Source organism: Schistocerca piceifrons, chromosome 1 (assembly GCF_021461385.2).
Source record: "Schistocerca piceifrons isolate TAMUIC-IGC-003096 chromosome 1, iqSchPice1.1, whole genome shotgun sequence".
NCBI lineage: Eukaryota > Metazoa > Arthropoda > Insecta > Orthoptera > Acrididae > Schistocerca > Schistocerca piceifrons.
In genome coordinates this window covers 387071711-387096599 of record NC_060138.1, presented here as the reverse complement: position 1 = coordinate 387096599, position 24889 = coordinate 387071711, and the positions used below count along the sequence as shown (strand labels likewise).

Sequence of the window (24889 nt, the reverse complement as noted above, 5' to 3'; positions counted from 1 at the left end):
AAGAACGCAGCGAAAATATTCTTCAAACTACAAGATAAGGGAGGTTAAGTTACTCTCTATGGCAGAAATATTGCGGAATGTCTATTTTCGGGTCTCATCAAGCAGGAAACCTCTCCGCAATCCTCAATTTTTCAAGAGTCAGAGGTAAGGATTCAGCGACGTACTCCAATACTGGTGTGTAAATTGAAGCTGTTTTCACCGATCTATCTTTGATAGTATAGTTGTGTTATTAATACGCTTCATTCCCTTACCCTAAAAATAGAGCGGGTAGCTGGAGTAATGACCCATTGGATGGGTAAGTACTTTCCAGCCAAATACCAGACGAGTATCTGTGTAGTGGGCGCATTGTGCATTGGTCTTGGAGACCCGTAACTGGCGCAATTCACTAACTTGGTTTAAAACCAACTTTGGCACCTTTGGTTTACTGTGGTAATGGCAGTTCAGCTATTATTATTATTATTATTATTATTATTATTATATTACTGCTATTATTATTGTAACAGTTTGAAATGCACACTCGCTGTAAATTACCATCACAAAAGAAGGCGGTGCAATTGCAGACTGTCACGTTTCATATGCAGTACCATAATCCGACAGCAGAGAGGAATATACTCGTATGATGGACAGGATGTGATGTACCGTGTACTACAATTGACGTACCGTCCTTTATGTTGTCATAGTTCAGCGGTTCTGTTATGAATGTTTGTTTCACATATATTTGGACGGATTTACTCGGTAAAGGGAAAAATACCTGCCTTCACGCATTTTTACTTTAAGAGTATGGGCGGACATCAATCTGCCTGCTATGGTTTGCTTTCAATATTTTTGACGACACGTAAAGTTCTACTGTCATCGTGGAATGGACACGAGCAATTTCAAAAGCATTTAACAACTTCTACACAGTTATTGTACATTAATCGAATGTCGAACTGTCAGAATGGCGGAAATGCAAACGAGTAAAAAGCGTTAGTAGCGAACAACCCACATTTCAATAATGGCTTCTCACAACATTTTACGATCAGGAAAAACAGATTTGGTCGTCGAATAAAGCCGCTGTTCGTCATTTGAAACATGGCTTTTTATAAAGGGCGACACTTGGGTTTTAGTTCCATGAGTTTCGTTGTCGCCGCTCATCATTAAGGGTTTGAGGAGATCTAAGATGTCTAATGCTATCAGTCTCTTATTGGCCTCTCTGGACGGAATCTGTGCATCCTATTTATCTGTGGCTAGATTTAATCCTATGTACAAGTGGGAAAACATTTTCTAATTGTTTGCACAACGTGTCTCGGAGGCAGGACATGGATGTTGCCCAGTATTCAGCTAGTGAGACAGGGAAAACCAACTAAAAACCACATCCAGGCTGGCCAGTTTACCAGTCCTCGTCGTTAACCCGTGAAACTGACACGGTCCGTATCGACGTCTTCTGCTACACGGGGGAGAAGGGGGAGGGGGAAATAACGTGAAAATGGAAGAAGGAAGGCTGTCTTTAATAGAAGACTCACGTTCTGGACGTCTTCCAACAGAAATGACACAAAAATCGTAAGTGTTGCGAGAAATTTCGGGGCAGATGACTCGAATATAATATTTGCAGACACGGAAGAGACTGCAGCACAAATAATAGTAGGTATGTATGTTATGTACATTACTACGTTTAACTTAACGGAGGAAACATACAACATATTGACTAGTGACGAGATATGGCTATATCAATATCAGCAACAATCCAAACGACAGACTACAGAAAATTATTTTTCTAAAAGCCGAAGGTTAGTTTCCATACTTCCGGATATATTAAAACTGCTTTCCGCGGGCATTGCTCTACTAGCTGAGTAATCGAGATACAAGCTCAAAGTGCCAGTTCACCAGCAGTTCTCATCTACATCGTGAATTCCTCAGAGCCTGATAGTCAGTTGTGACCAGTTACGAACGTCTTCAAGAGTATTTTCTGTAAAACGTGAAGATGCGGCCTGAAGTCACGGCGTGACTCTTCCAAGTCTGGGACTGGCTCCAGCTCCTCTGCCAAGGTGAAAAACATTAACTGTACAGGGAAGAAAATGATCATCACGAAGACAGGACGAATGATCATCGTACCATTGAATACCCAATCAGTAGTGATTCTTAAATAATGACAGTTCCTTATATCAGTTTAAGCGTCACGATCCAAAGATTTACTTTTCTGCAACAAACATAACCAGTAATGCAAGGATATCACAGTACTGCAACCGTCTGCATACTCGTTTAGCACCATTATAAAGCTGTCAAAGCACGAGAACTGCCGTTTCTTCTGTAAACTGAACAAGTGTGTAGGTCACCTCACCTATTCTGGAGTAGCAGTTTTCTTTGGTGGAAGGTCCTACTATTCCTTGAAGCAGCGTTTTAAGTAACGTAATTCCCCAATAAATATGGACCAACAGTCTCCGCAGATAGTTCCGGAAAACGGGAAAGTGCATAACTATACACGCGGATTATTCTGAGAAAATATGTTACGTTCAGTTGTTGCATGAATTCGTTACATTTAATTCACGTTAACGATATGGTAACTGTCAAATTTCCATTCTTCGGGAATGTAGTAGCTGCTATGGTAGCGGAACTTTTACAGTGTACAGGGATGATCAACGAGTATGTCAACGGTCATAGTTGCGTGAAATCTTTACGTTACTGGTTACGTATAGCCTTTTTATGCCGCGCGCGACAGTGCTTCTAGTGGAGGATACAGCGACACTATTTTGTGTCTCTCTGAAATCGGTTATATCGACTACCTATTGTTTTGTTTCTATTTTTAAATTTTTCCGGAAGGATATAATTCTTAGCAACGTACAGAATGGTGGACTTTGTGAATGCTGCATTGAGTCGTATGAGTGAATTTCTTAGAATGAGGCGGATGGCGCAATGGATGCAACAGCGTGGTCACCGCATGTATATTGGAGAGGGGGCGGACTCAAACTCGCCTTACGTCATCTAGATTTATGAAAAACTGTCGTCCAATTTCAGTCTGCAGATCGATTCCCTTTATTTCGACAATTATATTCAGGTTTCCGGTGATTTTCCCAGTTTTATTTCATCTAAAGCCACGAGCACTTGCGACCAGTTTCCTTTGAAATGTAAGAAGCTATCAAAACGTTTCCGTTTGAAGGCCACACTAACCCCTACATGTCGGTGCTTATATACCTCCATCGCAGTCACTCTGGGTTGCATTTACGCTGCAGCAACGACCTCAAACGGAAACTTTTTGATCGTCCCTTATACGAGTAACTGTGCTCTGGCGCTATACCTCTACCCTAATCACAGTGCCTGAAAGCTAGTGTTTGGAGTACAACTACCATAGCAGCAAGCTATCAGGGAAAAAGGTTGATCACCTTTCTGTATGATGCTCTCATATCCCTCTGCTGCCTCAAGTACCACAGACAGTTGCAGACGACGCTTTAGGCGAGTAACGTAATAACGCGATTCGTGTCAGTTTGTGTGTATTATATCTGTACGTGGATTGTTTATTTTACGTGACGGAATGTCTGAAGTTAGTTGCGGAATTGCGCAGGACGTTGTTAAAGCTATTACCATTCCGCTAAGCAGATCCTGTAGTGCGAGTCAACGTATCCAGAAATGAAGTGCAAAACAGTTCCTGTGCGCTCTGTCAGGACAACATCGTCTCCTTCTGTGCTCGACCGTTAACGATTTTGATATTTTGACCGAGATACACAGCCTGACAAAAAGTGACTTACCTGGAAGGAGAGGAGGAAACTAAATGAAACTTCGCGGGCTGAGGGGACTACAAAATCGAGTCAACGTAACAAAGAACTTGGCTGTATCATTTCACTTATCAGTATGATTTTGCACCCTCTCTGGCCTGGATGAATTCATCGATTTGCAAGCAAAGATGTTAAACGCGTGAGGCAGCCTGGCCCACAACAGTTCTAACTGATCTTGCAGACCATGGGAGTACTTCAACATCATGCAGACAGTTCGTAGAGACATGTGCCACGGGTGGACGAACAATGTCCTGTTAAAAATAACACCACGATACACAGTGCACCTATTAGCTCGAATCTGCCGTCAGAATTTCCTCGATCACTGCCAGCCGTGACGTGAAGTCTTATCGATGGCTCCGCACAGCGTGACGGCACGAGTAACACTTTCTGCCTCTCCAAAACATTGGATGACTGGGGCCTTTTGCAAACTTGTTCGCCTATGATGATCGTCCGGGGTAGTGCAGAACCGCGATTCATCGCTGAACACAGTGTGCTGCCGTACGTCAGCAGCCCATGCTTCCAGATCACAGCATCACTCCAAACACAGCCGTTGTGTTGTGGTGTTAATGGCAATATACGAGTATGTTGTTGTTTTGGTGTTCAGTCCAGCTACTCTATCCTGTGCGAGCCTCTTCATATAGTATAACAAACAGTGTAAGGTACATCCTACTCAATCTGCTTACTGCGTTCGTCTCTCGTCCAACCCCCCCCCCCCCCCTCCCCGCGCCCCATACATACACTTCCCTCCAATACTAAACTGGTGATCCCGTGATGTCTCAAAATGTATCCTATCAACCGATCCCTTCTTCTACTCAGGTTGTGACACAAACTCCTCACTACTGTTCAGTGCCTCCTCATTAACTACGTGATCTATGAAGTTAATCTTCAGCTTTCTTCTGTAGCACCACATTTCAAAAGCTTCTATTCTCTACTTGTCTAAACTGCTTATCGTCCATGTTTCACGGGCATACATGGCTACACACCATTGAAATACTTTCAAAAAAGACTCACTAACACTTAATTTTTTTATTCGCTTTTAACTAATTTCTCTTCTTCAGAAAAGCTTTTCTTGCCACTGCCAGTCTACACTTTATATCCACTTACTTCACGCATCATCACTTATTTCGCGGGCGAAAAACAAAATCATTTACTCGTTTCCAGTCCATTTCCTCTAGTATCACGTGAGTTAGTTCGATTACAGTTCATTGCGGAACAGTAATTCCCTAGCCTGGCTGATTTTAGGCTTTGGCGTACGGTTCAGGATACCAATTCGATTCTGCACAGAGTACGCGAAAGAACTTGCTCCCCTTGTAACAGCCGTGTACTGCAAGTCTCTAGACGAACGGAAGGTTCCAAATGATTGGACAATAGCACAGGTAGTCCCAGTTTTCAAGAAAGGTCGTCGAGCAGATGCGCAAAAGTATAGGCCTATACCTCTCACATCGATCTGTTTTAGAATTTTAGAACATGTTTTCTGCTCGCGTATCATGTCATTTCTGCAAACCCAGAATCTACTCTTTAGGAATCAAAATGGATTCCGGAAATAGCGATCGTGTGAGGCCCAACTCGCTTTATTTGTTCATGAGACCTAGAAAATATTAGATACAGGCTCCCAGGTAGATGCCATTTTCCTTGACTTCCGGAAGCCGTTCGATACAGTTTCGTACTGTCGTCTGATAAACAAAATAAGAGCCTACGGAATATCAGACCAGCTGTGTGGCTGGATTGAAGAGTTTTTAGCAAATAGAACACAGCATGTTGTTCTCAATGGAGAGACGTCTACAGACGTTAAAGTAGCCTCTAGCGTGCAACAGGGGAGTGTTAGCCGGCCACTGTGGCCGAGCGGTTCTAGGCGCTTCAGTCTGGAACCGCGCGACCGCTACAGTCGCAGGTTCGAATCCTGCCTAAGGCATGGATGTGTGTGATGTCCTTAGGTTAGTTAGGTTTAAGTAGTTGTAAGTTCTGTGGGACTGATGACCTCAGGTGTTAAGTCCTATAGTGCTCAGAGCCATTTTTTGGGAGTGTTATGGGACCATTGCTTTTCAGAATATATATAAATGACCTAGTAGACAGTGTCGGAAGTTCCAAGCGGCTTTTCGCGGTTGATGCTGTAGTATACAGAGAAGTTGCAGCATTAGAAAATTGCAGCGGAATGCAGGAACATCTGCAGCGGATAGGCACTTGGTGCAGGGAGTGGCAACTGACCCATAACATAGACAAATGTAGTGTATTGCGAATACATAGGAAGAAGGATCCTTTATTGTATGATTATATGATAGCGGAACAAACACTGGTAGCAGTTACTTCTGTAAAATATCTGGGAGTATGCGTACGGAACGATTTGAAGTGGAATGATCATATAAAATTAATTGTTGGTAAGGCGGGTGCCAGGTTGAGATTCATTGGGAAAGTCCTTAGAAAATGTAGTCCATCAACAAAGGAGGTGGCTTACAAAACACTCGTTCGACCTATACTTGAGTATTGCTCATCAGTGTGGGATCCGTACCACGTCGGGTTGACAGAGGAGATAGAGAAGATCCAGAGAAGAGCGGCGCGTTTCGTCACAGGGTTATTTGGTAAGCGTGATAGCGTTACGGAGATGTTAAGCAAACTCAAGTGGCAGACTCTGCAAGAGAGGCACTCTGCATCGCGGTGTAGCCTGCTGTCCAGGTTTCGAGAGAGTGCGTTTCTGGATGAGGTATCGAATATATTGCTTCCCCCTACTTATACTTCCCGAGGAGATCACGAATGTAAAATTAGAGAGATTCGAGCGCGCACGGAGGCTTTCCGACAGTCGTTCTTCCCGCGAACCATACGCGACTGGAACTGGAAAGGGAGGTAATGACAGTGGCACGTAAAGTACCCTCCGCCACACACCGTTGGGTGGCTTGCGGAGTATAAATGTAGATGTAGTAGATGTAGGATGACGCAGAATGTTGCTGGGAGTACATTACTTCTTTCTGGATGACAGGCACAGGTATGACGGAGCTACTACGTGCTTGGTGGGCACGGAGACGACCCTCTCTTGTGGACGCGGTCAGCCGGTACTTTGACCCTGAACACGTCTGCCCGGGCTTTCAGACTCTGTCAGGTGCTCATAATACTGTCCCACATCATTTTGCGCTATCTCCCTGTACGTCACAGTAATCACTCAACGTCTGACTCTTACATAACCTACCGAACGTGGTAACAAAACTGAAGAAATTGATTCATTCTGGCGTCTGTTCTACTTCTCACAGAGAATTGCAGTTCGTCATTTACGCACTCGTCGAGGGTGCGTGCGTGTACGAAGTTACACTGACACACGATCTTGTGTTCTGAGTGCTTTACCTTTATTTGTCAGTATTAAAGCCTGATGTTCTGACCTACGCAAAGCTCGTGTAAACGAACACAAGGACGCGTTTAACAATCTAGTGGAAGTGAACTTTCACGCATCGATAAATTTACGTACTCGTTTCATTTTAGCCAGTTGCAGTGGCCGTATATTGCCGTTGCTCCTAAATGTAAAATTCTAAGTCTTCTTAATCGTACCGCCGAGAATCGATAACGGCGCCTAACAGCGGAATTTGAAGTCGACTAGCGACGTATACGACAAAGAAAGAGGCGGGCACAAAAGCAGGGTTGGGGGAGGGGGAGGAGTTTGCGGAGGTGCACACAATTCAGCCGAGGACAACGATCGCAGCGCCCCTCCAGCCGACGGCACACCGGCGCGGCACTGTGCGCGAGCGGCCGCCGAGGTTATTTATGCATCGCGCTGAGGCCACGCGCCGGTGGCAAAAACGTGCAGCGCGCAAGAAAGAAGCGGGACGCGGAAAATAAACATCGCGGCTCTCCTCTGCGGTGACGTACCGGCTGCGCGTCCAAACACGGCGAGCCGGGCGGAAGCGAGGCCTGCAGGCACGAGCGTAATGTGGAGCACGTCTGCGCCGGCTCAAAGCCAGCACTTCAAACACCACCAACTCAAGGCGGCCTCTTAGCAACTTCTCTGATGTGACATTACGAAACTACAGAGAAGACTCTTCGTCGCACAGTTCTCGGCAGCCAAAGAATTCCTTTCTACGCGCGATCTATCAGGCAAATACAGGGGGTGGACAAAAATAGGGAAACACCCAAAACACAGCATATTACCATGCCCAAAATGGTGTAGGAAACCCCTTGGCATTCAAAACAAGAGCGGTGTGTTTCTCAGAGGAGTTGCAGTCCGGACCGAAAAACATTTCAGACATTCGCTTCGGCACTGGAGTGTCTCCTAGCGTCTCCAGGTGTACTTCTGGAGGAGGTAGAGCAGGTCTACAACACGCAAAATATTATATCGCTTTATTAAAACTTGCACAGTCTGAAATACTTATCTCGATAGTAATCCACGTCCACAGGAAAGTCTCTTACACACATTAAAAAAAGTTTTGCATCACCCCAGTTCCCAGAACTTCTGAAGATAGACGTTAGACTTTGAATGTGGATATTGTATCACAGCCACAGTCCTTTCGACTGTTCAGAGATGTCACTACACCCGCCCAAAGATGTAAACAGCTATGCATGAGCAACGCCTATTATACGGTGGGGGTCCGGCAACCGATCAGTTCCAGTCATTCCACCAGGAAGGAGGTACACGGCTCTTGTTCTCTGTAGTTCAAGCATGCCTAGACGGTCAATACCACGGTTCGATCGCGTCGGCATTGTTACTTTGTGCCAGGAAGGGCTCTCAACAAGGGAAGTGTCCAGGCGTCTTGGAGTGAACCATAGCGATGTTGTTCGGACATGGAGGAGATACAGAGAGACAGGAAATGTCGATAACAAGCTTCGCTCAGGCCGCCCAAGGGCTACTACTGCATTGGACGACCGCTACCTACGGATTACGGCTAGGAGGAACTCTGACAGCAACGTAACCATGTTGAATAATGCTTTTCGTGCAGCCACAGGACGTCGTGTTACGACTCAAACTGTGCACGATAGGCTGCATCATGTGCAACTTCACTCCCGAGGTCCATGGCAAGGTCCATCTTTCCAACCACGACACCATTCAGCGCGGTACAGATGGGTCCAAAAACATGATGAATGGACCGCTCAGGATTGGCATCACGTTCTCTTCACCGATGAGTGTCGCATATGCCTTCAAATCGGACAATCGTCGGAGACGCATTTGGAGGCAACCTCGTCAGGCTGAACGCCTTGGACACACTGTCCAGCGACTGCAGCAAGGTGGAGGTTCCCTGCTGTTTTGGGGTGGCATTACGTGGGGCCGACGTACGCCGCTGGTGCTCATCAAGGAAGGCGCCCTAACGGCTGTACGATACGTGAATGCCATCCTCCGACCGACAGGTAGCATATTGGCGAGGCATTCGTCTTCGTGGACGACAATTCGCGCCCCCATCATGCACATCTTGTGAATGACTTCCTTCAGGATAACAACATCACTCGACTAGTGTGGCCAGCATGTTTTCTAGAAATGAACACTATCGAACATGCCTGGATAGTTGAAAAGGGGTGTTTATGGGCGACGTGACCCACCAACCACTCTGAGGAATCTACGCCGAATCGCCGTCGAGGAGTGGGACCATCTGGACCAACAGTGCCTTGACGAACTTGTGGATAGTATGCAACGACGAATACAGGCAATGCAAGAGGCCGTGCTACTGGGTATTAGAGGTACCGGTGTGTACACTGATCTGGACCACCACCTCTGAACGTCTGGGTGTGTGGTGGTACAACATGCAATGTGTGGTTTTCATGAGCAATAAAAAGGGCGGAAATCTTATTTATGTTGATCTCTACTCCAATTTACTGTACAGTTTCCGGAACTCTCGGAACCGAGGTGATGCAAAACTTTTTTTTCATGTGTGTATATGCCACTGTGGCTGAGCACGTAACTTATCATTGATAACGGTACAGAATGACAGTCTCATCCCAGTGCTCAGTTGACTATAAACCGTTCTGACTTCTAACACGACTCGCGATGTTGGATCTGGAGTACGACGACGTGCTCGTTTTAGACAACGTTTGCAAAGGGGGAAAGCGGCGCTGCGCTCTGACGTGAGTAACCTTACTGCTGCGGTGGCCTCTAGAACATACTGAGAGTGTGTCTTCGCTGACACCTAATTCTTTGCTGCGTGTGGCAGCGATTGTCTCTGCTTCTGATTTCATCGGCTTCGACATGGGACCTCGTTCTTCGGATGTCACCACAGGAATCTTATACCATTCTTCCTGCAAAATAGTGCCAAGTACAGGCAACGTTGAACAACGTGGATAGCAAACAAGCAGACCACAAAGGCGCATTAATGTTGCGATCTCCTTATTCTGGTGGCCTGGGGAGACGTTACAATTCATCATCGTGGTCACGAAACCAGTCCTATACGATGCGAGCTATGTGAAGAGGTGCTCTGTTATCTTGGAACATAGCATTACTATTGGGAAACAAACAATGTACCGTGTGGCGTACATGATTAACCAAACTGTTTACATAAACCTTTGCATTAATGCGACCTTGCAGAGTAACCATGTGACCCGAATCATCATCGAATCGCCACCATGATTCACTCTTGGGACGTTAACACTTTCGGAAGTTGCCAACAGCGTGAAAAAAGAATTATCCGACCAAATAACTTCCTTACATTGCTCCATAGTCTAGGTTCTATGGCTTCAGCACCACGTTTTCCTGTTAAGAGCATTTGCATCACAGATAAGTAGTTATGGAATTTCAACTCGCCCTCCACTTCCCTACTTATGGGGTTCCCTTCTTGTTTTGGTGTTGACAGGGTTCGTGAGTGCAACATTCAGTCCCGCGCTGTCTTCTGTAGCTGTGTCCTCTTATTTTTCTTCAGAATCCTCTTGAATGACCACCTGTCACGATCACCCAGCACACACATCGCGTTGCGACTTGTCGTATGATGTCTTTCCGCTTCGATACCATGCCGCTTGAGACACCAAACACTTCGACAACCTTGGTTACGGAAGCACCCACCGTAAGGGTACCAACAATATGCCCACGTTCGCATAATACTTAACTCCGATATAATACACTCACAACTATACAGAACACTGTTCTGATCACGACTGACTCTTGCAATGTATTAAGGGCATTGTACAGGGCCGTTCTTGGTCTGGTACAACAGCGCAATCTGCAGGCTTCGCTAACCTCTGCATTTACGTTCAAGCATGAATTTCTCGCGGTATTCCTACATCTGAAACCTGTGGACGCATCGACTGGAACAGGCCTAACGGATCACAATATTAGCACCTTTTTAAAACAGCTCACTGGTCACTTTGTAACATTGTAGACGGTATAGAACTGGTATCAGGCTAGCGCGGGACCTTCCGGCGGTGACGTAAGTTATCACAGTGAAGTGGCGTGAAACTACTAGTCTGTTACGTGCAATCGGCGCCGTAAGATAGGTCGACGTGACAGAATGACAGGAAGCTCATGCATATGACACCCCTCCCCTTCCGAATTAAGTTTCCTGATTTGTTTGTGTATGAAATCAAACTGTCTACATTATCTATAAGCAGCAATGCACCACACACAGACATGTAACACAGCGTAAGAACAGTGGTCGCAAAAATGTGCTAACTGACAGCGACTGAAGATGACTGTCACGTCCGTTCAATGGCGATAGCTTTCAAAAGATTATTGCTGTCAGCGCCAAATACGTTGCACGCCTTCAATATGCCCAACAACAGAAACTGGATAGCACCTGTATGGAGGCATGTAACCTGGTCCAACGAGCTGCTGTTTTGCCTCTTTTAGAACGATGCACACTCGGGGGCACGGAAGACGCAATGAGGCGTTTACACTAAAGTGTAATGGTCGTCCTTCAGGCCAGAGGTGATTCACTGAAATATTGGGGTCTTATTCCTGCCGTGATTTGGGACCAATCATTATGGTTAGCATGAACTAGAACTACAATAGCTTTCAATATTCTCTGTAACCAATGGTTGCCCTTTCATCTACATCTTCAACATAAGCGGTACTTTCATCTTTCATGATGATAAAAGCCCGTTGAGAGGGCTACACGCATACGCTCCTGGTTTGACTATCATTCAGGCATCCGGTCGCTCCTCGAGTGGCCCGCTAAATCACTCAGTCGCCTACAAGTACAAAATGACTGGGACTATTTGGAACAGCAAGTGAAACGAAGCAGTCAACTCCCTCGCAATTTGGAACCTCTGCACGGTGTAATCAGCAGTGAGTGGATTCAGCTGCTTACGGCATACCTCAGGGAGCTTGAGGAGTCTCTCCTCTACATCTGTATCTACGTCATTACTCCGAAAACCCATCTTTCGGTGTGCGGCGGAGGGGACTTGGCGCAGTGCGCATCACTGTCGCTTCCCCCTTTTCCTAAGGCACTGGACTCCCATTCAGAAGGACGACGTTTCAAATCCCCGTCAGCCCATCCAGATTTAGGTTTATCGAGATTTCCTAAATCGCTTAAGGCAAATTCTGGGATCGATCCCTTGAAAAGGGCATGGCCGATTTACTTTACATCTTTCCTTAATACGAGGTTGTACTCCAATGGGCTCGTAGTTGGTAGGACGTTAAAACCTAACAATCTTCTCGTCATTATTTCTAACAAAGTTTAATTACGTCGTTGATAGCGACCGATTATGTTCATTAACAGTTAATCAAGATAAGGTCAAGAGAAACAGCATGAATGATAAGCATATAGGACCCATTCTGTAGCTTTGCCTGCGTGATATTGCGTATTCTAAACTCTGGGTAATCACTCTGACCTCCCGCTTCTAAGTGCTGGTCGTAATTTAGCGACGATTCTGAACTGCCGGTCTCTATTGGAAGCTGATTTTAAGAAAGGATTCGAAAACCGCAAGACTCCGACTTTTCCAGAGTACACTGAAGTCGAAATCATTATCCAAAAGGCTGAAATCTGTATTTGCTTCCCGATCGTGTAGCTTTTGTCCGGACCACACAGTGTAATGATTTATTTTCTGTATCGGTGCTTTCCGGTAAATGTATCTTGAAAGTAGCGGTTACTACCTGATTTCACAACTTTATTTGTCATGTGTGTGAGATTCTTTCGAATACGTCTGATCTGTTCGCCTTATCCATTAGATTTCCTCGGAGTTTGAATTGGATCATATGTACATCATGTGAAGTTAAAATACAGTTCTCGGTATTATGAAAAGAAAAAAGAAAGAAAGAAATCACCATTGTGCAATGAGAAAGAACAATAATTCATAGGCCACTGACTTACCGTGTGAAGCATAGGATCTTATCTTGCTACATACACTTGACAAATACCGTTTCAAGGTATGAAAATTGAAGGTGGAGAGGGGTGGCAAGGAAAAGGGAGGAGTCACTGCTGTCAGCTGCGCTGCGTCAGACGTGAAAAATGCTAGAGCGATTCTGCTACAAAGGTTATAGCTTGATGTACATGAGAAGGCAGACTACACGATGCGTTCTGCGCAGAGAGACACGGAAAGCACTCTGAAGCACCGACAGTGTGTTCTCTGTCTTTGTTCCATGCCTCACGCTCCAGCCGTTGCCCACCCTGGTACCGGCAATGCCGGGGTAAGCGCCACTTTGGAAAACTGCTCATTCTTCTGACTCTCCCTAGAACAATTTCTAAAAAAAACCGAAAACTTTCCGCAACAGGACCATGGAATGTTTGCATTCAAATGTAATCACTACACACGATAAGACATTTATCCCACTGGGAGACGGGACGATCAATTCCTGCTTCATAGATCGCTGTCGGCCCCTGATGGATCCTCAACCGCACCCATTCTTGCACTTCCTCGGCCGAATGAAACCGACATCCACGCATGTCTTTCTTCAGGTTATCGAAGATGTCAAAATTTCAGGGTGAAAGATCCGGACTGTAAGAAGGATGTTGCAGTGTTTTCCAACCAAAACTTTGAAATGTACCCTTCGTCCAAGTGGCAGTGTGGGGGCGAACGTTATCGTGCAACAGGATGATTCCGGCCAATAGCATTCCGACAGCTCGTGGGCAAAGGTAGTAGGGGAAACATTCCACATCGCCCTGCTAAAGTAAGTCACAGCTGTTCACACAAGTTCCGATAAGGGGATGACGACCTTCTTCGTCGACTGCAGGGGCCCTCTGCTCGTTGAATTCCTCAAGCGTGGAACAGCAATCAGTAAGCAGTACTATAAAGGCACTTTGCAGAAACTGCGATGCCCCATGAAATCATGAAATCAAAACGCCCAGTAATGCTGTCGGACTGAATCATCCTGTTGCACGATACCGCCCGCCACACACTGCCAATCGGAGGAAGGCTAACCTTGGTTAGCGGACAGCCCTGATATTTCACCGTATGATTTTCACATCTTTGGCGACCTGAAGAAAGATATGCGTGGACATCCATTTTGTAGCAAGCGCAAGAGTGGGTCTGTCTGTGGATCCGTCAGCGGTCGACTGCTTTTTATGAAATAGGAACTGATTATCTCGTCTACCAGCGGGATAAATGTCTTAATGCGTGTGGTGATTACTTTTGAATGGAACCGTTCCACACTCCAGTTGCGGCGAGCATTCGGGCTTCGATTAACAGCCCTTCGTATGTCAATCGGAAAACTATCGCTGTCGCTTAACATAATACTTGTATTTGCTATACCGGGTGATCAAAAAGTCAGCATAAATTTGAAAACTTAATAAACCACGGAATAATGTAGATAGAGAGGTAAAAATTGACACACACGCTTGGAATGACAAGGGGTTTTATTAGAACCAAAAAACACCCATATTGCTAGACGCGTGAAAGATGATCGTGTGCTCAGCCGCCACTTTCGTCATGCTTGGCCTCCCAGGTCCCCAGACCTCTGTCCGTGCGATTATTTGCTTTGGGGTTACCTGAAGTCGCAAGTGTATCGTGATCTACCGACATCTCTAGGGATGCTGAAAGACAAAATCCGACGCAAATGCCTCACCATAACTCCGAACATGCTTTACAGTGCTGTTCACAACATTATTCCTCGACTACAGCTATTGTTAAGGAAAAATGGTGGACATATTGAGCATTTCCTGTAAAGAACATCATCTTTGCTTTGTCTTACTTTGTTATGCTAATTATTGCTATTCTGATCAGATGAAGCGCCATCTGTCGGACATTTTTTGAACTTTTGTATTTTTTTTAATCTAATAAAACCCCATGTCATCCAAGCATGTGTGCCAATTTTTACCTCTCTATCTACATTATTCCGTGATTTATTCAGTTTTCAAATTTATACTGACTTTTTGATCACCCGGTATACCATCCATAATGAACACTACAATGGCGAAGTAGCGTCATCGTACCTAACTGAATGACTATGAAAATAGAGTTAAATATTCTACGAGCACCCTGAAGCGCACACTACAGAAGCGTGAGAGCGATGCTAACGGCTGGAGCGTCACTCTATGCATCGCACCACTGTCCGCCTTGTTTTGTATATACCGCATAGTTCGTCATGTCAGTGCTTTGGTCTGATGAACTTTGTCTGATACTGCCTACCAATGTGTGCTTTGCTCTGATGAACTTTGTCTGATACTGCTTACCAATGTGTAAGACATTCTTCATCGATTAGGTTATGAACTGATCCTGGCAGATTACAGTTACCACTCGCAATTCTTATCAGGAGTAGAGGGCAGGTTCCACACATGAAACAACGAGGACGTACGACAGTAGTTAGGAGGGTAGGACTATGACTTTCAGGTAGCGTACCCGGCCGTCTGATTTAGCAACATACGTCCAGCCGAGCGTGTCGGACAACATACATTGTGGTAAGAATATTCAGCACGCAACGTGCAGTAGATGAACTGAAGAGAACACCGAGAAATAAAAAGGAAGTAGACATCAAAACTTGGAAATAATTCTTCAATTCGTGGAAATTCCCATTAAGTACTTTTTATAGGAAACCAATGTTCTTTGTCATTTCAACGACAAGGAACACATACAGATATCCAGATGCATCCTACAGAGCTCGACTGTACATACTCAACGTACCACATAAAAGTGTCCATTATTTTGAGTCACTTTATCTTCTTTCTCATATAAATGCTTCGCTTTTATTCATACTTAAGACTTGAGAAATCCGTAAGTACATTGTGTAGCATGCCATTCAAATGTAGCGTTATTTCTCGGTTGACCATCGTTTCTCTGAACGTTGCTGTTTGTCCAGGAGAGAATGGGCAGGAGGGGGGGGTGTAGGGGAATGGTATTCACAATACTGTTTACATCCGCAAAACACGAGTCCAGATCTCATATGCCTGCTCGGCGTGATTTCATAACCGCCGTCGTTTGCAACTGGTGTGAACAATGGGCAACGTGATTACTCAAAGCTGGCCCAATGCCAGCGCGTCAGATTGCCCCGTGGTCTTTACATCTCAGTTTATCCCTATAAGAACTGGCTTATTTTAAAACATATCCTCAGTATTGACGTATGAAACTTGAAAAAGCAACCATGGTGGCAAATGCCTAATACGACAGTTACTAGGCAACCATTTAAAACAGATTTTATTATTAAATCAATAGACAACTTATATACTTTTCATATTGCATCACTGTATTTTACTTCGCCGCGTTCTGGGGGCGGACGCCCCTGCTGCAGCGTTCAAGTGAAGAGTGGCATCTCACAGGCAGGCATTGGCATCTCATAGGAATCATGTTGTTAGAATAACAGAGAAAGGACTGGCGTCCCGGACTGTCAGAGAATAAAATAGTATTTTCCATAGCAATTCGACGTTCCGTGACATGTTTGTCGTACTCCAACAAGGAAATGCAGAATGATAAGAAGAAGAACAAGAAAATATCTCGTACAATTATCTAAGAAACTTAAATAACTGGGCTGTGCTACTGCAGTGACAACAGCGGCGACAGTGTTAACGTAGATGGTGATTAGGGTGTTATTAGCGTTCGGACGTTGAGTTTAGTCAGGAACAGCAGTATCATGTGAGCTGGCAGTTAAACGACGCCGGCATGTCTGTCGCAACAGCAGTAAAATTACACATTCACGAGCACGGTTCAGTTGTCGTCTGGCATGGAGAACACTGATGCGTTCCACAGTAGATGTACAAATAACGATAGAAGAAAGCTCACACTGAGGATGGTAGAGGGGGGCAACTTAGGCCGTGGGTGCGCGTTAACATATTGGGTCTCATCACCAACAATACTAGACGTTGACGTGAAACGTTTATAATAACCTCTTTGCTTGTAGCACATCTCTGTATGCGATGTTTTTTATTGTTTCATTGTATACATGTCGTGCTCTAAGAACTATTTTGTGCGCTTGCTTCATGTTGTCCCCTTTTATGTGAGTTTCTGCAATAGGCTGCGAACTCAGTCCTTGGTTCAAGAAAGGAATTGGGTACTGTTATTTATAAGAAATAGTGAATGGGGAATGAAAGGTGTGGTATGAATGGGAATTCCTGACCTCCAGCTACACTGGTAATACACTGGCGAAAGTTGAAAATTTGTGCCGACCATGACTCGAACCCGGGCTTACCGGTTCTCATGATCGGCCGCTTTAATCGCTTCGGCCATCCGGACACGGTCCCTAATCACCCAGATTTCCAACTTATCGCATGCTGAAGTTCAACGTCCATTAACATCCTACTCGTAACTTATTGATTTCCGAAATAATTCGGATAATATTTAACGTCAATGTGATGTCCGACAGAACATATACCGCTCAAATACAGGGTGTGCATAAAATCCAGGAATACTTTCAATTATTTATTGCACAAGAACAAAACATTGTACAGATGCCACACATACTGCATTTTGAAGAGAAACTCTGAAAGTTTTTTTATTCACGCGAACCATGAGCGACGCGGCAGACATCAATATGATAATCGAATTCTTGCCATGCCCGTCCCTGCATGGCATCATCGACTGTGGCAGTCGCTTCCTGTATTCTCTCCCGGAGCTCTGCTACATCACGTGGTAGAGGCGGTGCATACACCCGATCTTAAATGTGTCCCCACAGAAAAAAGGTCACACGAAGTGAAATCTGGTGATCAGGGAGGCCATTTCATGAAACAGCCGTCCCATTCTGTAGCACGGCCGACCCATCGATGCGGCAGCTCCGTGTTTGGGTACCCACGAACTTCATGATGAAAATGGGGTGGAACCCCATCCTGCTGAAAGATGATCGGAGTGTCCGACTGCATTTGAGGCATCAGCCATTGCTGTAACATGTCCAAGTAGGAATATCCAGTGACAGTGCTCTCGGCGAAGAAGAATGGCCTGCACAGTTTTCGACGTGACAAGGCACAAAAAACATTTACCTTCGGGGAACCACACTCAAATTCAATGCATTCGTATGGATGATTTGTACCCCAGATTCGACAGTTATGCCTGTTCTCTTTCCATTAGTGTGAAAAGTGGCTTCATCGCTGAAAATTAAGCAATCATGATTGCCACCCCCTTTCTCATTCAATTGTTGCAACGGAGAACAAAATTCATAACGCTTGTCTTTGTCGTCGTCATTGAGCTTGTCCACTAGCTCCAGTTTGAATGGTTTCATGGACAGTTTCTGTCTCAGGAGTTTCCGCACTGTCAATGGAGCCATTTCGAGTTCACGGGATGCACGACGCACCGCACTCGTTACGAATGTCTCTTGTACGCGCTGCACATTCACTTCACTAACACTGGGACGTCCGCTTCTCTTTGCCGGGCACAAGCAACCCGTCGTAACGAATTTGTTGTGCCAGTGGTAAAAGTCCTTCCTTGTTGGTGGCTTCTTACCGTACTTGGTTCTAAACATCCGTTGAACAGCTGTAGCGCACTTGTTTTTGTCGAACTCCAACACACAGAAAGCTCGCTCCACACCCGAACTCATCATGTTTGCGACTAGCGCTGACTATCGGCAAATTACCGAACTATGCTGTGGCGGTATAGATTAAAAACATACGTATGATATCTGTACAATGTTTGGTTCTTGTGCAATAAATAAGTGAAAGTGTTCCCGTACTTTCTGTACACCCGGTATATACTGTACTGTTACTGCACATCTCTTGAGACCAGAAACGCAGTTGTGTTGTATGATTTACACGGCTAGTATTGAATGTAAGCAATTGTCCGGCACTTTCTGGTGTGGAATTTTTGCAACTGTAAATCTGAATTGTTTTATGAGACTGCAATGTATTTCCATGGGATTGAGAAACTGTGTGGGGCTGAAAATGGGACAATATGGAAGTTAGCATTACAAAGCATTTTACGCGCTTCAGGTGGCGCACACGAGGAGTGTACTGGCCATCCGCAAAAACAGGGGATTCGTGAGAGGATACTGCAACAGCACAAATAGATGCTGCACTAAAAATACGGGACAAAGCTGTTGGTGCAGCGAGTCAGATCGTCGCTAGATCTGTTGAAGCATAAGTCAAGGCGTGGTTGGTTGCGTGTGAGAGTGCGCGAGGAATGTGGGACAAGCTGTTACATACTGCGTCTGAACAGAAAACAAAGCAAGCTACACATTTTGTTCAGTCATAATTTTTCAATAGTCATGTGATTTCAGGTAATGTTGGCGAGAGGAAGCGACCGTGGTAAGTGAAATGAAATGGACACGTCAGGGCGTATTTATTTTTGAGCCAGGGCAAACGAAATTGTGTTCATTGCTCCTAGTGAGTCTGCTGTATTAAGGGACAGTCGTTACTCAATACAGAAAGTAATGTGTTGTATTCACTACCTGTCTGTTTATTCACCATGTCAGTCAGTTTGAGAATCTGTTGTCTGTGTATCTCAAGTGCCTCTAGGAGATTGAATTTTGTGCTTGAAGGTTGCCTATGACAGAATGTGAGATCTTTATTGACGTTTGGAATGCCGCGTTTGCTGTAATGAAGACGAGTTTCCACTGCAGATTTATGATGTATATTCAACCAAAGAGCTGACATGCGTTCATTGTATCGTATGGCAAACAGTCTGCATGACCTATTTGCGTAAAAACCGAAACAGTCTCTACATGTGATCGATGGAACACCAGTTTGTTTATGTTTGTCAAGCTTGTTGCAACTGTGAGGCAGGATATGCTTTCTTTTAAGAGACACGTAATAGCTAGAGTTGTGAAACTACCGTAGGCTACCGTAGACTGTACATTACAGTAGTTTTCCTAGTAGCTTTGGTCAGTTAAGATCACAACCGGGCTACCTGTACATTAGGAGTGTTGCATGCCTGTCGGGCATTACTCATTACAATCGGTTTGTTTTGCATAAGCAATCAGTATCTTATTAGATACTCTTAGTAACCATAAGCTGTGAACCGTCTAGAAACTAAATGTGGATATATAAAAAACCGCATAACATTGGAAAATTTTTGTTCTACGTAGTTATCCTTCTGTTACATAAAAACAGTATTTATAGCAAAACTGAAACTGCCGATGTTTGATTCACATTTTACTCGAAAATTACGTATTTGTAACGCCAAACAGAGAGATGTTGCAAAAATAATAAAGCAATACAGGCTTTTCATTTAGCGCTAGGGAACGCAAATTTCTCAAAAACAGGTAAAATTGAAAAAAAAAAAAACGAAAAGCCAAAACATATCAAACAACGGTTCAGTACCTCATCGAGCTTATATAGAAAAACGTTTCTGTTATTCCTAAACAACTTACGCGCTTATCAGTAATAACAGGAAACTGTTGCCTTAGATCATGATGAAGAACGTTCTATTGAGTGCAAAATAAGAACAACAATTACAATGATAATTGTCCTCCCCTGGTACCTGAGTGGTCAGCGCGACGGAATGTCATGCTTAACGGCCCGGGTTCGATTCCCGGCTGGGTCGGAGGTTTTCTCCTCTCAGGGACTGGGTGTTGTGTTGTCCTTATCATCATTTCATCCCCATCGACACACAAGTCGCCGAAGTGGCGTCAACTCGAAAGACTTGCACCAGGCTAACGGTCTACCCGACGGGAGGCCCTAGCCACACGGAATTTCCATTTTTACTTAAATTATTTGTGTTTGTGCATGTAAAGTGTACTTGCATTAAAAACAGTTGCTTTGGTTACATAAATGCGGTAGAGCTACGCGGGGAGCTAATTTTTATTACCTCATAAATGCAATATATATTTTGTAAGAATAAAATACACAATGGACTAACACTGAACGATGAGCGGTTCTAATTACGTGCAAAACAAACAAAAATAAAGAGAAGTCGTTGGCTCGCAGTTTTTCTCCCACAGCATTTGTGTTTCTTTCCTAACAGTGCTACCAGTAATACTGGTAATCCTACCATTCACTAGGTACGTCATTTACGTACTGGACCAAAACCACCGAATCGTAGTTTTGGTAGAGCGCAACTGTAGTAATAGCTCATTTTGATGCCACACCTTTGAACTGATTGGAAATTTTATAAGCTCTTCCAATGAATGGAACACTGAAATATTTAATGTTTTTGTTATCTATTGGTAACAACAGATCATTCTTTATTTTTTAGGTGATAGGCAAAATTTTATAGGTAATTCTGACAGAGACAGCAAAGGACTTGTAAGAGCAGTTGAACGGAATGGACAGTGTCTTGAAAGGAGGATATAAGATGAACATCAACAAAAGCAAAACGAGGATAATGGAATGTTGTCGAATTAAGTCGAGTGATGGTGAGGGAATTAGATTAGGAAATGAGACACTTAAAGTAGTAAAGGAGTTTTGCTATTTGGGAAGAAAATAACTGATGATGGTCGAAGTAGAGAAGATATAAAATGTAGACTGACAATGGCAAGGAAAGCGTTTCTGAAGAAAAGAAATTTGTTAACATCGAGTATAGATTTAAGTGTCAGGAAGTCGTTTCTGAAAGTATTTGCATGGTGTGCAGCCATGTATGGAAGTGAAACATGGACGATAAATATTTTGGACAAGAAGAGACTAGAAGCTTTCGAAATGTGGTGCTACAGAAGAATGCTGAAGATTAGATGGGTAGATCACATAACTAATGAGGAGGTATTGAACAGAATTGGGGAGGAGTTTGTGGCAACACTTGACAAGAAGAAGGGATCGGTTGGTAGGACATGTTCTGAGGCATCAAGGGATCACAAATTTAGCATTGGAGGGCAGCGTGGAGGGTAAAAATCGTAGAGGGAGGCCAAGAGAAGAATACTCTAAGCAGATTCAGAAGGATGTAGGTTGCAGTAAGTGCTGGGAGATGAAGAAGCTTGCACAGGATAGAGTAGCATGGAGAGCTGCATCAAACCAGCCTCAGGACTGAAAACCACAACAACAACAACAACAAGGCTCGTAAATTATTTCAGCAAAAGGGTTAAAGAGCTTAAGTGCTAAATGTTGCAGTTTGCAAGACTCGTTACAACGCGCTACGCTCGGCAGCTCGAGGTACTGACCTCAACGATGCTGACGGCGATGGTGAACCAGGGCGGCCTCCAGCGACAGCCGTGGCCGTCCTGGGGCTGCGCCGGCCTGTGGCGCTGCGGCTGCTGCGGCCGGCGAGCCGAGGGCGAGGGGGCGGACGAGGGCGCCAGCGCCTGCAGCTCGGGGTCGCCGGCCGCCGCCCCCGCCGCCTCCGCCACCAGCAGCGCCTCCGCGGCCGACGCCTCCATCACGCCGCCGCCGACGCCGCCGCCGCACGGCACCTTCGTCTCCGCCTGCACACGAACGGCGCCACTCAGTTCGCCACCGGTGACTCTCTGGCTGGGTGGCATCGCGTCAGCAAGTGGCTACTACGATCGCGTTACGGCACTCTTCTGCGAGGCGAGCTGAAACTGCTGCGTGCCTTCTTGCCGACACCCGAGACACATCCACTGGCTGTCGTACGCAGAAATTGTGCTACACGGTCCGCATGAGGACGAAAGTTCTGTTTCAGTCCAATGGCGTCTCAAAAGAGAAACAGGATGAGAACGAAGTACTGCACCGTTTCGTAGAGGTCGCGTTCCAGTCGACATCATTTGAACAGCGAATACCAGTGTCGTGCCATTTTTGTCCACTACTGACTTAGGTCACTGTGTCTATTATAAATATAAAACATTTATTAACGAAGCAGCAGACTGGGTCATTTGTTCGGCTGCAGACGATAAACTCGCAAGACTAAATGGCAGAGTCGTCCGAGTGGGCAGGACTACAGACGCGGTTCCGGCACAGTGGGCCGCGATCCAAGTAAACAAGTGGCGGCCGAGCGGAGCCGCGAGAAGAGCCCGGCGGGGGCGAACGCTGGCGGCCGAGTGCGGTGCGGCTGGCGGCGGACTCTGCTGAGGCCTTCCACTCGCGGTGACGTCAGCAGCCGTCAGCGGCGGGGGGTGGGGGCCCCGCGGCAGCGCAACAGTTCGCGCCCGCTCAGGTGTTAAGGCCGGCCGCAGATGCTCGTTTGCGAAACGGCTTTCACCTGGCAAGGCCTTCCTCAACCAAATTCGCTCCGCAGCGCCGCCTGAATAATCATTACACGCGAGCGGCTTTGCGCTCACTGATGCTGACGGACTGTTTCAGATCCCGTCATGAAGTGGAGGAAGCGAATAATGCCAAAACAACAACGTACAAAGAGCAAAACAAGCTGTAAGATTTACATGTTTGTTCATATCTGCCAAATAATTGCTCACATAAGCTGTATGGTAACTATAACATATTCGTTTGTCCAGTCATTATCAGCAGCCCGTGTGTACTGCTTGGCCGATACCTGTGCCAGAACATGCTGTGAGCCAACATTTTGCTGTGGATAGCCGACAGTTGTGGTCGAGCGGTTCTAGGCGCTTCAGTCCGGAACCGCGCTGCTGCTACGGTCGCAGGTTCGAATCCTGCCTCGAGCATGGATGTGTGTGCTGTCCTCAGGTAAGTTAGGTTTAAGTAGTTCTAAGTCTAGACGACTGATGACCTCAGATGTTAAGTCCCATAGTGCTCAGAGCCATATAAACAATTTGCTGTGGATAGAATGAGATGGCTCTAGTAGAAGCCTCAACGAAATATTGGCTTCTAGTATGTTCTGATACACCCATCGGCTAAGGAATACTGCAACAGATTCCTCTTAATACTCATGTCGTGGACCTCACATTTCATTGTTTAGAGTCAATCGTCACTTTTCGCACCGTACAGATCTCTTACCTAAATCATGCCGCGTTACGTAAGGAGAGTAGGCGTTCGCGTCTTACAGTTTTTAAAGCAATAGACAACATTTCTATTACTACCAAGGATTTCGTAGGCGCCCAAGTCATCTTGCATGGTAAATCGGTGTTTTGCGGTGGAGTTTTGAACTTCACTCTCGCTAACAAGGATATGAATGAACACGGTAACGGCTGGGTCACAATTGCTCTTGTACGTGGACCAAAAGTCGATAAAGTAAAAGGGCTAGATAATTTCAATTCACGTGATGTCATCGCTTATCGGACATTTCAGATTTCTGAAGTGTACAACAGAGGTAAGGGTTCATCGTATTACATGTCGACTATGCCTTTGGTTCTCAGGACCAGGAATCGTCGTAAAATAAATGAATCGGAATTTGTCTCTGTGTGGGTGAAAGGTGTTGACAACTGTAAAAAGATCGTACTCGTTAGTGATCTGACTCATTATTATAGAAATTAAATAAAGTTCCCTTCCTTATCCTTAATACTTATCTATTAAAAAAAACTACACATTGATCTTGCCAAAAGCCGAGAAGCGATTCATCTTGGTGTTGTAGCTCTCTGGAGCACCCTGGGATGCTCTCTGGGTCACCCTGTGAAGCTAAATGCTCATTAATATTTGTTCATATGTGCGAAAATCTCGTCTTGAATGGTTTGTAGCTGGTTGCCTATCTGCCGAAGATTTTGCTAGTTGGGGAATGGCAACATCATCTGTTCAACAATCAAAGAGACGATACGCAGATTAATAAATCGTTTATACTGTACGACGGGCGATCAAAAACTTACTGTTTGAAGGCGTTGCTGCAGCGTATATCCAACGTAGCGCGATTCGATATGGGTGCACAAACACCGACATTTAGGTAAGGGATTATTGTGGCATTCATGTCTTTCCAACGGCGTCTGGTACGAGGGTTGACTGAAAAGTAATGCCTCCACCTTCGTAACTCTTCAACAGTTGGCAGCATTGGTCAGCAGCAGGTACTGGCTTGTTCCGTAACCTCTTCTCTATAGCTCCAGTTGGCGGTTGTGTTGATACAGTGTTAAGTACGGAACCCTGCGCAGACGGACGGTCAATGCCATTTAAGCAACGTGCAGTTATTGAATTCTTTACAGGAGGAGGTGTCACCCCAAAGGAGATTCATCAGAGAAT

The 24889-nt window shown here is 45.2% G+C and overlaps 1 protein-coding gene across 1 annotated transcript in view; it reads right to left on the bottom strand.

The window, feature by feature from the left end:
- LOC124725867 (protein rhomboid-like) overlaps nucleotides 1-22335 on the bottom strand; it is a 227118-nt gene extending 204783 nt beyond the window's left edge. The window contains exons 1-2 of the mRNA XM_047248460.1: nucleotides 22267-22335; nucleotides 22018-22158 (exon numbers count right to left, since the gene is read on the bottom strand). Of these exons, the coding sequence (XP_047104416.1) occupies nucleotides 22018-22158; nucleotides 22267-22335 (210 nt within the window). The remainder of the gene's footprint in view (nucleotides 1-22017; nucleotides 22159-22266) is intronic.
- Between the last annotated feature and the right edge of the window lie 2554 nt (nucleotides 22336-24889).